Source organism: Protopterus annectens, chromosome 10.part0, assembly GCF_019279795.1.
Source record: "Protopterus annectens isolate FY-2018-M chromosome 10.part0, PAN1.0, whole genome shotgun sequence".
Classification (NCBI taxonomy): Eukaryota; Metazoa; Chordata; order Ceratodontiformes; family Protopteridae; genus Protopterus; species Protopterus annectens.
Window position 1 is genome coordinate 517180621 of NC_056744.1, and position 12425 is coordinate 517193045.

The 12425-nt window shown below is 38.5% G+C and overlaps 1 protein-coding gene across 4 annotated transcripts in view; it reads right to left on the reverse strand.

Annotated features, from left to right (window-relative positions):
- The window catches only part of LOC122813204 (voltage-dependent R-type calcium channel subunit alpha-1E-like), a 4399719-nt gene that overhangs the window by 121349 nt on the left and 4265945 nt on the right, over positions 1–12425 (reverse strand). For all 4 annotated transcript variants that reach the window (XM_044085387.1, XM_044085385.1, XM_044085384.1 and 1 more), the window contains one exon: positions 10261–10451. In XM_044085387.1, coding sequence (XP_043941322.1) covers positions 10261–10451 — 191 coding nt within the window. The remainder of the gene's footprint in view (positions 1–10260; positions 10452–12425) is intronic.

Sequence of the window (12425 nt, forward strand, 5' to 3'; positions counted from 1 at the left end):
TGCTCAACAGATAACAGGATGCACCTGTAACAAGTTACCCAAGAAGTTTTTACATCTATTGAACTCTGGTTAAACAACTCCCAACTATTACTCAACCACAATAAAACAAAACTTATACTTTTTTCTCCTAAAGGACAAACAGTAAATACATCAAATACTGAAATTTATTTCACAAATAATACTCTAAGTAAAGCTGTTCCACACACCAAACTGCTAGGTATAATCTTCAATGAAAACCTGAAATTCCACCTACATATCCAAACTAACATAAAAAAAACACACCAGAAACTAGGCATGCAGGTGTTCATGCTTTCTTAATCAGGCTACTAGAATCATACTTGCAAACACCTACTTTTTACCTTAGATCTTATTTGGTGCTAATATCCTTACTAATCTCCAAACCTCCCTCTTATCAAAACTTGAAACCTGTTATAACAAAATAGCAAAATTTGCCTCAAACTCTACCAGCTCTACTTATCACTGTATTTCACTTCAGGCATTACAATGGCTCAAGCTACCACATCACCTTAACTTCTTTCAACTCTATATGCCCACAACATTATATCTATAACCCTACTGTCTGCTTCACTCTAACCTCTGTTCTCTCTAGATATCTTCCCACTAGACTTCTAAGATCTAAAGACAAACAATTTCTATCAGTGTACAAGCCTAAGAAACATGGCAGTAAATCTCTTTACTCTTACTGCATTGCCAAAGCCTGGAACAATCTGCCCACAGATATCAGAGCAAATGGCAACTTTCCTTCATTTAGATATGCGTTATGTCCTTTTACATTAACTTCCCTTTCTTAACTACCTTCTCTCTCTCTCTTCTACTCCCAATGTTTTTCTTCTTATAACTGATGTACTATCCCTCTCTTTTTATCAGTGATCTCTATTATGTTACTGTTTTTCTGTCCCTGTTACATTAACTTCCTTTTCTCAACAACCTTTTTCTTTCTCCCTTCTACTCCCAACATTTTTCTTATTACATCTTACATACAATTCCTTTTCATGTTATCAATAATCTTTACTATCTTACACTTTTTTCCTCCGTCAAAAAATGTATTTTGTTATACTGATACCTACTGCTATGTTATTAATCAATCTATACCTTTTCTTTTGAGCTTAACTTGTTGTACATTTTATTATCATAGGGAAGCCTTCTAGCATATCAGTTGGAATGGTAATGACTAGGTAGCCTATCTACCACAAGAGGAGTGGTTACTGGCCCAGAAAGTGAAATTTATTAACTGTTTGAACAGTTTTTTTCCATCTCTTTCAACTTCTGGTTTAAAAGCCCACACCTGTGCTTGTTTCCCACATTTCCTGTAACTAGTCTAGTCCAGATACAGATTTGTTGTATCCAGGACTGTTTGTAAGCTTCTGAGCCTCCCAAGCCTTTCTGTGTCGGAGGGTAGCCTTCTAGCTTGTCAATGGGAGTGGTAAGCACTAGGTAGCCTATCTAATACAAGAGGAGTGGTCTCTGGCCCAGAAATTGTAGTTTATTGTCTGTTTGGGCAGTTTTTCCATCTCTTTCAACTTTCTGGTTTAAAAGGCTGTGTTTTCTCTTGTTTCCCGCCTTTACTGTAACTAGTCTAGTCCAGATACAGATTTGCTGTATCCAGGACTATTTGTAGCTTCTGAGTGGCGCCAAAGTCTGCTCTTCAATTTTTCCCTTAGACCTGCTAGATTTCTCCTCTACTGCACTTTTACTAGCTTATCAGTCTAACACTTTACCAGACTTCTTGTAGCAATTATTGTAGCACACAAAAGTGCTACTGGCACTAAACATTCTACAAGGAAGCAGCTCCAGTACTTATTATTAATACCCACCCATCCAGGCATGTCAAAAGGTCAGTTCCCTGTGCTTTCTCCTATTTCCTGAAGAACTTGGGCATTCTGAGGCAATGTAGCAACTGCCTCATGTACAACGAAAGCCCTCTCCTCTTACCTCCCAACACTCAGACTTGTGATAGATGCACTTATATATCCAAACTGGAAGCCATGCACTCTCCAGCCAAGACCGGAATAGCTGATCAAGAGGAGAAGGTCAACACTTGCACCACATCACATGGAACACACAGCCCTCCAGAACACACATCAGCACTGCCGTCACATAAAAACACAAACCACACATCCACCTTTGAGGAGACTCTCAATAAAAATGTACCCAAACGGCAGAGACCTCCAAGGCAGAAATGCACTTGACCACCACAACACAACACTAATCACGAGACACAACTCTCCTAAACAGTGTGCCAATCAACCAAAGCCTCTAAGGCAGAACAGCATGCCCAACAGACTTTTCATAGGTGACTCGATAGTGAGGCACATTGATGTCCCACTCACTAGGTTGAATAAGGAGAAAGTAACAGTCAGCTGCCTGTCAGGTGCCAGAATCCACCACATAATGCACGCACTCAGGTCCCTCAACAACAGTTACAAATATGACTCTGTCATTGTACATGTGGATGTGAATGACCTGAGACATACCTCCCTGGACTACATGAAAAAAGACATGGAAGATCTCTCAGATTATGTATCCCAGATGAGTATGACCCTAGCCCTGAGCAGCATCCTACCATCACCCAGAATGATACCACAGTGCAAGAAGAAAATGACTGATTTCAACAATTGGCCAAGTTTCTGGTGTCATTTTAAGGGAATCCAGTATCTGTCTGCCTGGGATGACATGGTTAACAGACCTCGATGCTTTGCTGTATCTGTTACTCCTGGGCTTCCAGATACTGGCCAAGGCTCTTACCACCACTATAGTGTCTTTTCTAGGTGGTGTTCCAAAGACCAAATTACCACCATAACAGCTACAAACAAATGCAATCTGAGGGCCATGCTACTCAATGCTAGAAATCTAAATCTGAAAATGCACTCACTTGAAGCACTCCTTAAAATGGAGAACATCAACATTTGTGCTGTAACAGAGAACTGGTTCAAGGCAGCAGAAAGCACCACTGCACTACCAGGCTATAACTCATTCCACACCTTTCAGCCCCAGAACTTGGACCAAAGCTCCAAAGGCGGTGGTGTTTCCATTTTCATAAAGGATGCACACACCTCCAGACTGGTAGCCCAACATAACGCATCAGAGATACTTCAGGTGCAGCTAACATTGGGTAAGACAGTGATTCAGGTCATAGCCTGCTATAGATCCCCAATAATGTCCCAAGACTCACACTTCACGTTCCTAAGCACACTGGAGAATATTAGGGTCCAACTTAACACTCTCATACTGGACGACTTCAACTACCCCTACAGTAGCTGGGAAAACTACTCATGTAAAAATACACTTGCCCAACGTTTCCTGGAATTCATTAATTCAAATGCCCTGGACCAGCTCGTTCTTACCCCCACTAGAGGTACCTACATCTTTGACCTGGTCATTACTAACATGGGCGACCATTGCTGTACACCAGTAGTTAACTCCTCCCTGGTTAGATTCAACCACAAACTAATCACCCTGGAAATCCACATCCCTTTTCATCCCCCCCCCCCCCACCCTGCAAAGGTAACCACCATGAAAAACTTCTCCAAACCTAACTTTGGGCTCCCTGCAAATGGAGAATAGGTGCATGACTGCCAAATCATACACCAATACACTGTACAAACATGTACTCAAATGCATGGATCTCACCATACCTGAACCAAGACACTTTTCTTCAAAAAAAGGAAGCCAATCGGGTGATCCCCTGCCATAAACAAACTCTATAACAGAAGGAGGAAACTGATGTGGAATAAGATGAAGTCCCAAGACTAGAAAAACTCCCTTATCAGCCTCAACAAAAAGTTGAGATCTCTCATCAAATCCTCTAAAGCTAACTATGAAAACAGAATTAAAGCAGATAATAAAGACAACCTGAAGGCTTCTATAGTTATGTAAAGAATCTCCATGGCAATACCCAGATTTTCTCTGAGCTACTACACAATGGTCCCTCCTATACCGAGCAAACAGATATTGCCAATATACTGGCCGACAGAGTCAGTGCCAATGTTGCCCCCCCCCCAAAGGACCAATCACAATACCAGTAGATTGCCAGGCACCCAGTATTACTGCTGCACAGGTTACAGGTGCACACTACAAGGCCAAGAATACAGCTTCCATGGGACCTGACAATATCCCTGGCTGTGTTCTACATGAAGTACAGAGTGAACTGGCACCTCACCTGTGTGCTCTGTTCAAACACAGCTTCACCTCAGGCTTTGTCCCTACTGAATAGCGCACTGCTGTAGTCATCCCGCTCCACAAAGGAGGAACGACTACAGACCCTGGGAACTATCTCCCCATTAGCCTGACGAGTATGCAAAACTATGGAACACATCATCATGGATCTAATAAATAAGGATATAGGGAATCTCCAAACTCTGGATCCCACACAGTTTGGTTTTGTGAAGGGAAGATCATGCCTGCTCAAATTGGTTGACTTCTTTGAGTTAGTCACCAGAACTGTGGATGAAGGCAAGGTGGTTCATACAGCCTACCTTGATCTGGCCAAGGCGTATGATACCATTCCCCATTCAGGAATCATAGAAAAACTCATTAAGCTAGGCATCAATCCCTATATCACTAGATGGGTTGCAAACTGGCTCACAAATAGAACCCATAGTATGAAAGTAGTGGACTTCAAGTCAAACTGCCAACCAGTCACGAGTGGAGTCCCACAGGGTTTGGTCCTGGGTCTTCTCCTGTTTGGTATCTACTTCTCTGAAGTCCAGACCAACACAAAGGGTCTCTGGCTGACAAAGTTCACAGACAATTGCAAGTTGGGAGCTATTATTAACTGCCAACGTGATGTTGACATCCTACAGAAAGACATCACTGAGACCAACGATTGGTATCAGAACCATGGCCTTAAGCTCAATGTCAAAACAATGTGTTGTGATCTCATTTGGGAAAAACCTGGTTCCCATGAATTACCACATCAATGGTAGTCCACTGAACACAGAAGGTGTTATAAGTGATCTGGGAACACAGGTAGACAGCAGCCTCTCTTTTGACCACCACATTGCCACTGTGGTCAGAAAGTCTTTCTATGTGGCACATCTCATTACTAAGGGTTTTGCATCCAGGAAGAAAAAGGTCATTGTCTCCCTCTACTCTTCTGTCTTGGGCCAATCATCGAGTACAATGCTCCATTTGGCATGTACCTCACTAGACACTTGCAACAACTGGAGATGCCACAAAGGTACCCCACAAAGAGGATCCTATGCCTTAAACATTTGTCCTATATGGACAGACTCAAAAAACTCCAACTATTCCCCATCTCATATTGCCTACTTAGGGGTGATCTCTGCTTGACATACAAAGCCATGTCTGATCCAGTTCTGTTAGAAATGCTGCATCTAAAGAAATCCCAGTCCCTCCACACCACATGCTCCGGTGACCTCGACGTCATTACCACAATCAACATAACATTCTGGAGGGGCAGTATCATAGCCCAGAGGCTGCCCTTGCTATGGAATAGACTTCCCATACATGTCAAACAGAGCACCTCACTGCCCCTCTTCAAGAGAAATCTTGATGAGTGGATGGGAAATAGAAAATTCACCCCGGGGATCACTCCAGTGGCTCTACTCGACAGAGGCACTGGGAACTAAGGTTCAGGTGGCATGATGTCCGTGTAATCCTATGGGCTAGGTTTGTAAAGGCTCCAGGGCTATTAACCTAGTACAAACCTTTGAACCTATGAACCTATACCTTGTCTAAGACTTCCATTAATAATGATCTATTTTTGGAGTTTTTCTGTCTGGATCTCTGCTGAAAATGGGCTCCTTTTACCCCAGCCAGACTATCCTGGTTAAAAAAAATGTCAAATAAATAAGTACATAAATAAATAAATTAACCTGCTCATCATCTCAATGACATGTTGCATGTATGTTCCTGCCAGGACTAGCTACAAATAGCACTATCATCTATATAAGCAGTAGCAGTAGTCTACAGCTTCTGCTAGAACGAGATCCACCAGCCCCTGTAAAATCAATGCAGCATTCTTAATTCTTAACAAAATTTTAGGGAATTCAAAAACCAAATCATTTATTTGAGGATAAGGTTGTTTTAGTTGATTTACCCTACAGAACTTCCACAGACAAGTAAGCAGGTGTTATATGTATGAAGTGATTCCCTCTGTGTCAGTGTTTCATGCAGTAAACACCACTGTGATGATGTCTAACAGAGCATTTGCTACATATTTTGCCTCAATACAGAACAAAGGCAATGAGTCATGATACGTGTGTTATGTGTGTGTGTGTGTGTGTGTGTATACTGTATCTATATCTATAACTATTTATTTATATATATGTATATATATATATATATATATATCTATATACACACACACATACACACACACACAGACACGCACACACACACACACACACACATATATATATATATATATATATATATATATATATATATATATATATATATATATATATATATATATATATATATATATATATATATATATATATATATATATATATATATATATATACATACACACACACATATTATATATATATATATATATATATATATATATATATATATATATATATATATATATATATATATATATATATAAATACATATATATATATATATATATATATATATATATATATATATATACACAGATATATATATATGTATATATATATATATATATATATATATATATATATATATATATATATATATATATATATATATATATATATATGTATGTATATATATATATATATATATATATATATATATATATATATATATATATATATATATATATCACAAGACATCTCCAGCAGCTGGCAGCTGGAAAGGCCACAGAAGTACCTCACAAAGAAGATTACTGGCCTCAAACAGATGCCCTACACTAACGTCTCAAAAAAACTCCAGCTTTACTCTGAGGAGATCTCTGCCTAACATATAAAGCTATGTTAAACCCAGAGCTGTTGGACATGCTACACCTAAAGAAATCCCAATCCCTCTGAGCTACACACTCTAGGGACCTAAACCTTGTCACCACAATAAACAGGACATGCTGGAGGGATAGATTCATGTCCCAGAGACTTCCCATACTCTGGAACAAGCTACCTATCTATGTCAAGCAAAGTTCCTCATTAGCACTCTTCAAGAAAAATCTTGATGAGTGGATGGGAAATAGGAAATACACCCCGGGGATCACTTCTGTGGCCCTTGGGCTGATAACCTAGTACCTACCTATGAACCTATGTACAGAGACTCGGGTGGTTGTTTAATTTTTCAGGGTTTTGGGCAGAAATTTGTTGGTTTATAATTTTTGTAGGGGTTTAGGAGTAGGTTGGGGTAGGTAGGTGAGAGTGTGTGTGTATGTGTATGTGAATGTTGATTGTGGTGATTTCTGTACATGTGTAGTGTGTGTGTGTGTGTGCGTGTATGTGTGTCATTAGTGAGTGTAAATATGTCTTTTTGCAATGGGAGTGTAGGACACGTAACAGTAGGTTTATGTGTGTTTTTTTTTTTTTGAGTCAGTTCGACCTCGGAGTTGGTATATATAAGTTGTGGGGGTGTGGGGGGTGCAAGGGGGGCCTCAAAAAAAAACCTCTTGTTAAACTCAAACCACGTTATAATTCAGCAGATAATCCCCTGCAAAAACATATGCTTGTGTCACTTTTTGGCGTTATTTAGTGTTTCTGTGTTTTTTGGGGGAAGGGTTGGAATTTAATTTGTGCTTTGTAATTTATGATGTTATTATCTTTTGTTGTTGTGTAGTTTTGTGTTTGTGAGGTTTTGACATTCTGGTCTTGAAATACTGAAATTTGAGAGTTCAGTATTTCGAAATTCAGAAGTCGACCCATATATATATATATATATATATATATATATATATATATATATATATATATATATATATATATATACACATATACATACATGAGCATAATCTTCACAACTAAATAACTCTTACCTGTAGAGACTGGGGTATTAAGGAGCCCCACCGTATCTATGGCTACTGTCTGAAATTATTCCTCAGTGATACGCAGCTGAGTGACACGAACTTCAACTTTCTTTTCTGCCTTATGAACTTTCTGACACTACTCAAATGGCTTGCAGTACTCTCTCATATCATTTGTAAAACCTGGCCAATAAAAATTCTGCACGAACCTCCTTTTTGCATGTTTTAAGTCAAAATAACTTGAAAAAGGAAGCATCATGACTATAGCTAGAACTGAGTGATGTTAGCCACATGGGGCTATCAACTGCTTTATTACCTTCCCACTAGGGCTTCTGCAGAATTCCATTCTGTGTACAGTAACCCCTTATCCCAGTATGCAGACTTTCTCTGTCTCTGAAAGTCAAGAGCATTCTTGGCTGTCTCTCTTGGGTTCTGTACAGTTGGATTTGAGATTTGTGCCTGTCTTGACTCCCTTTTTGCAGTCCTTTGCACTTTCCCTTTAAACTGTACTTGACTATTTTTCAAAAAAATTGTCTTTCAAATGCACCAACCAATTACTGTCTGGATGAAAGCCCATTTTGTGTAAGCTCAATACCTTCTTGTAGCTATGTCTCAGGCTCACAGCTCCTGCTACTACCCAACTCACTCCTTGAAGTAGCTATAGCTGCAGCCTCTGATACAGGGATGACACTGGATGGATCTGCTTCCTGCTCTTTTCCCATCATGCTTGGTAATGTGTGAGTACATGTATGCATAACAGAGTCATTAAGTATTAGAACATCTACAGGGCTATCATCAAATACTGCCACCTGCTTGTCTCCATGCACTGATTACTAGTCCAATATGATACCTGGCCAACAGCACCTGAAAATATGTCCCTTCCATGGTCCTAACTGAAGTGGACTTCCCAGGCAAGCAATGTTCCTTTCTAAAAAAATGCAGGCTTAGCAATAGTTGTGTGTGATGTAGTAGTCCTCTTAGCCACAGTTTTTTAACTCTTGTCAGACAGGGAGCAGGAACTTGTGAAACAGCTGCAGTTTCAAGGCAGCTCACCATTATCATGGAGTTCTTTTGTCAGCTCCATTACATCTCCCCCTCTCCCCATCCTATCACTGTGGACATTTGAAGCATCCATTGCCCATTTGTTTACACAGGAACAATTTTACTCTAAGACTTTGATGTGTACTTGAACCAGTGTTTTTTCTCTTTGACCACGTTGCCTATCCTGAACAATTAGACTGTCCACCATGGTTTCCTTATATCCATAAATAGCTCTGGGTCTCCTTTCTTATGTAGCTGTGTCTTGCTGGCTAGCTAGAGGTCAGTATTTATGACCATTTTCCTCAGAAGGGCTACAATCATGATCTGTGTACCAGATTCTTATTCTTATGTCTTCAGGTAAAGTACTGAGTGTTTTTATACCATAATGGCACTTAACATTTCAGAAGTAATAACTTGACATCAACTCATCCACCTATTAAAGTAAAAACTTATCACTGCAATGAAGTTAATAGCCCTGTCTTCTGGTTTCTCCTACATTTCTAAACTGTTTCTTGTAAATTAAAGGAGTAAGCTTAAAGCTTTCAAACAAAACTTTTTGTTTTACTTTAAAATAATCCATACAATCAGAATTTGACATTTTAGACAGAGCAAGAGTTAAACATCTCAGCAGTTGCTCCTGCTCACTTTGTTACTGATTATATACATATGTAAATACACAATCTATACGTCATTCAGTTGTCAGGATAAAGGGACTGACCCCCCCTCCCCATCAGCTGAGCATTACCTATGATCTTTTCTTTGTTTCTCAGATTCTGTTACTGTTCTGTTATTCTGTGTGTAGGTGTTGATTATATCTCATATCAGAGGTTCTGACATTTTCTTGTCAAGATCATTTTTATTATTATTATTTCTTTCTATTTTGAAAATGAGGGATATTTCTAATGAAACAAGCCACTGTAGAACTTAAAGGATTTATATTAATATATCTGGCAAGTCACAACTAAGCTTCTGTCTGTTACAAAACATTCACTTTGATATAAATATTGCATTGGTAAAATGTAATGCCCACATTCATTTAGGAGAAGCAAACTTAGACCTTTTTTAACCACATGCTTTACTTTGATTCAGTGTGTGATAATACATACTCATTGTGACACGTATGAACTACTTATCAATCATCTATCCCTACATCTATCTATCTATCTATCTATCTATCTATCTATCTATCTATCTATCTATCTATCTATCACTAAAGCAATCCTAAGTTTGTTTCCTATCTGGACACCAACCATCATTTCACTTACTTGCTGATTGGGAGTCTGTGACCTGCCTTCACTTGGGGACCGGGACTGTGTACGATCACTTGAATGGTGATGCCTCTGCAGACCTCTTTCTTCTGAGTTGCACCTGGACACATCGGGAGATAATAAGTGTTTTCTTTCTTTTGATCTTCCTCTCTCGTGGATCCCAGAATGATGGCCATCACGATGAAATCCTGAAAGGAGGAGTGAGGCATCTGAATAATATAAATAAGCAGTGGCTCATCTGTTGCATTTCAGAATGCATAGCACACTTCAGGCAGACGTTTTATGCTTTTTTGTTAATGTTATGAACATTCTCAACAAGTTTCCTTATCCAAGGGATGTCATATGATGGAAAACGTTTCTGAACACAGTAAAGAATTCAGTTACATTGTCCTCACCAATAAGTAAATGTAAATGCATCTAGCAAGTCTAGAAAGCCTATCACGGGGCGCACATTGCGTTATGGTAATAACAGAACCATAAAGACACTGACCAAGTACTTTTAATGATTCTGAATTATTCAATAAAATCCAATATTATATGATTCATGCTGTAATTATACACATCCCGCCCACTTGGAAGCAACTTATTGTACTTAAAAAGCAGTTTATGTAGTGTGTACAGTCATTTATTTAGTTTTTCATCAAACTCCATGAACACATTGATGAAATAACCACAACTTTATATAAAAAATATAAGGTTTAACACTTTCCAGTGAGTTATGTACAAATAAACAACATCTTCAAACAATTCTGTAACAAACTAAATTAATGCCCGATTGTCTCTTCATTTCTATGTTTCTATTAAGAATATCCTACAGTGATACTTTATCTGAATTAATTTTCATCTTGCATTATGGTGTCATGTGTTTTTTTCACACAAACACACGCACACACACACACACACACACACACACACACACCACCACCACCACCACCACCTATTCCATTCACAGAGGATACAGCATACAAATAACATATTTCTAACACACCCATATGTTCTGTTCTCAATTCCCCACACATACAGCTTTTAATTCTTTAAACTACTTATTCTCCATTTCAGTCACCAAGCTCCATGAAGTGTTTCAGATCTGTATTCATGCCAATGTCCACTTAGGTGAACAGACTGCATTTTTGCTGTCTATTCTAGCTGACTGACATATGAATCTACAGCTGTTGACCATTAACGTATTCATATGATCAGAAGGATAAATCAACGCTTGTTCAGTGTGGGGCAATTCATATGATCAGAAGGATAAATCAACGCTTGCTCAGTGTTGGGCAATAATGATTACTGTACAGCCACCATCTGATAGGGTGGTGGACTTTGGGAATGTCATATATACTTTGTTGCTATAAACCATCAATGATAGGGTACAGACTGAAACAGAAAATCAGTACAAAAGTGGAAACTGCTGGTGTAAGACAGAAGATAATCCTTGCCAATAAATAAGAACTGTCTAGTCCAGTGCTTCTAATATATGTAGTAGTGAACAGGGGTTGAAGTGCTAGTCTAAGAAATAGGAGACATTTTGCACTTTTTATCTGTATAATTAGAAACCATAAGACCTTTTCATTTAGCAACTATACGACCATTCATTTCCAACATGCATGGATCTATACTTGTCAGGAAATTACCTACTAAATTTTTCTTCTTCTCTCAATTAGCATATCTGCCTGGTATCTACCTAAACTGTCTACATGTATTACTCTCTCTGCATTTCATACCTATGCTATTAAATGCATCTTTGCTGTAGTATGCCATGAAGTTACTTTAATTTTTTTTCATTTTAGACATTGCTACATTCCTTATAAATAACTTAATGCTAACTAAATTTCACAAACATATTGTTACTGCAAAATACTGTACTTTTGCCTTGTATATATTCATATAGCATATTTCTCTGCTTTTGTACTGTTAAGTATCTTACAACTTGAATTGTTAGGTTTTTCTTATTTTTAATTACTTTTCTGGAGCTTTCCTCCTTGGGTCTCCACTGATAAAGGACACTCTGAGCCCAGTCAGACTAACCCGGTTAACCAATATAAAAATAAATAAATAATTGCATTTCAAAGATGCACCATTTCTCAATGTATGCAAGATGTCCACTTGATAAAATATCTTTTTATATTTTTCTTCCTCATTTCCCCACCCTCACTGGAATT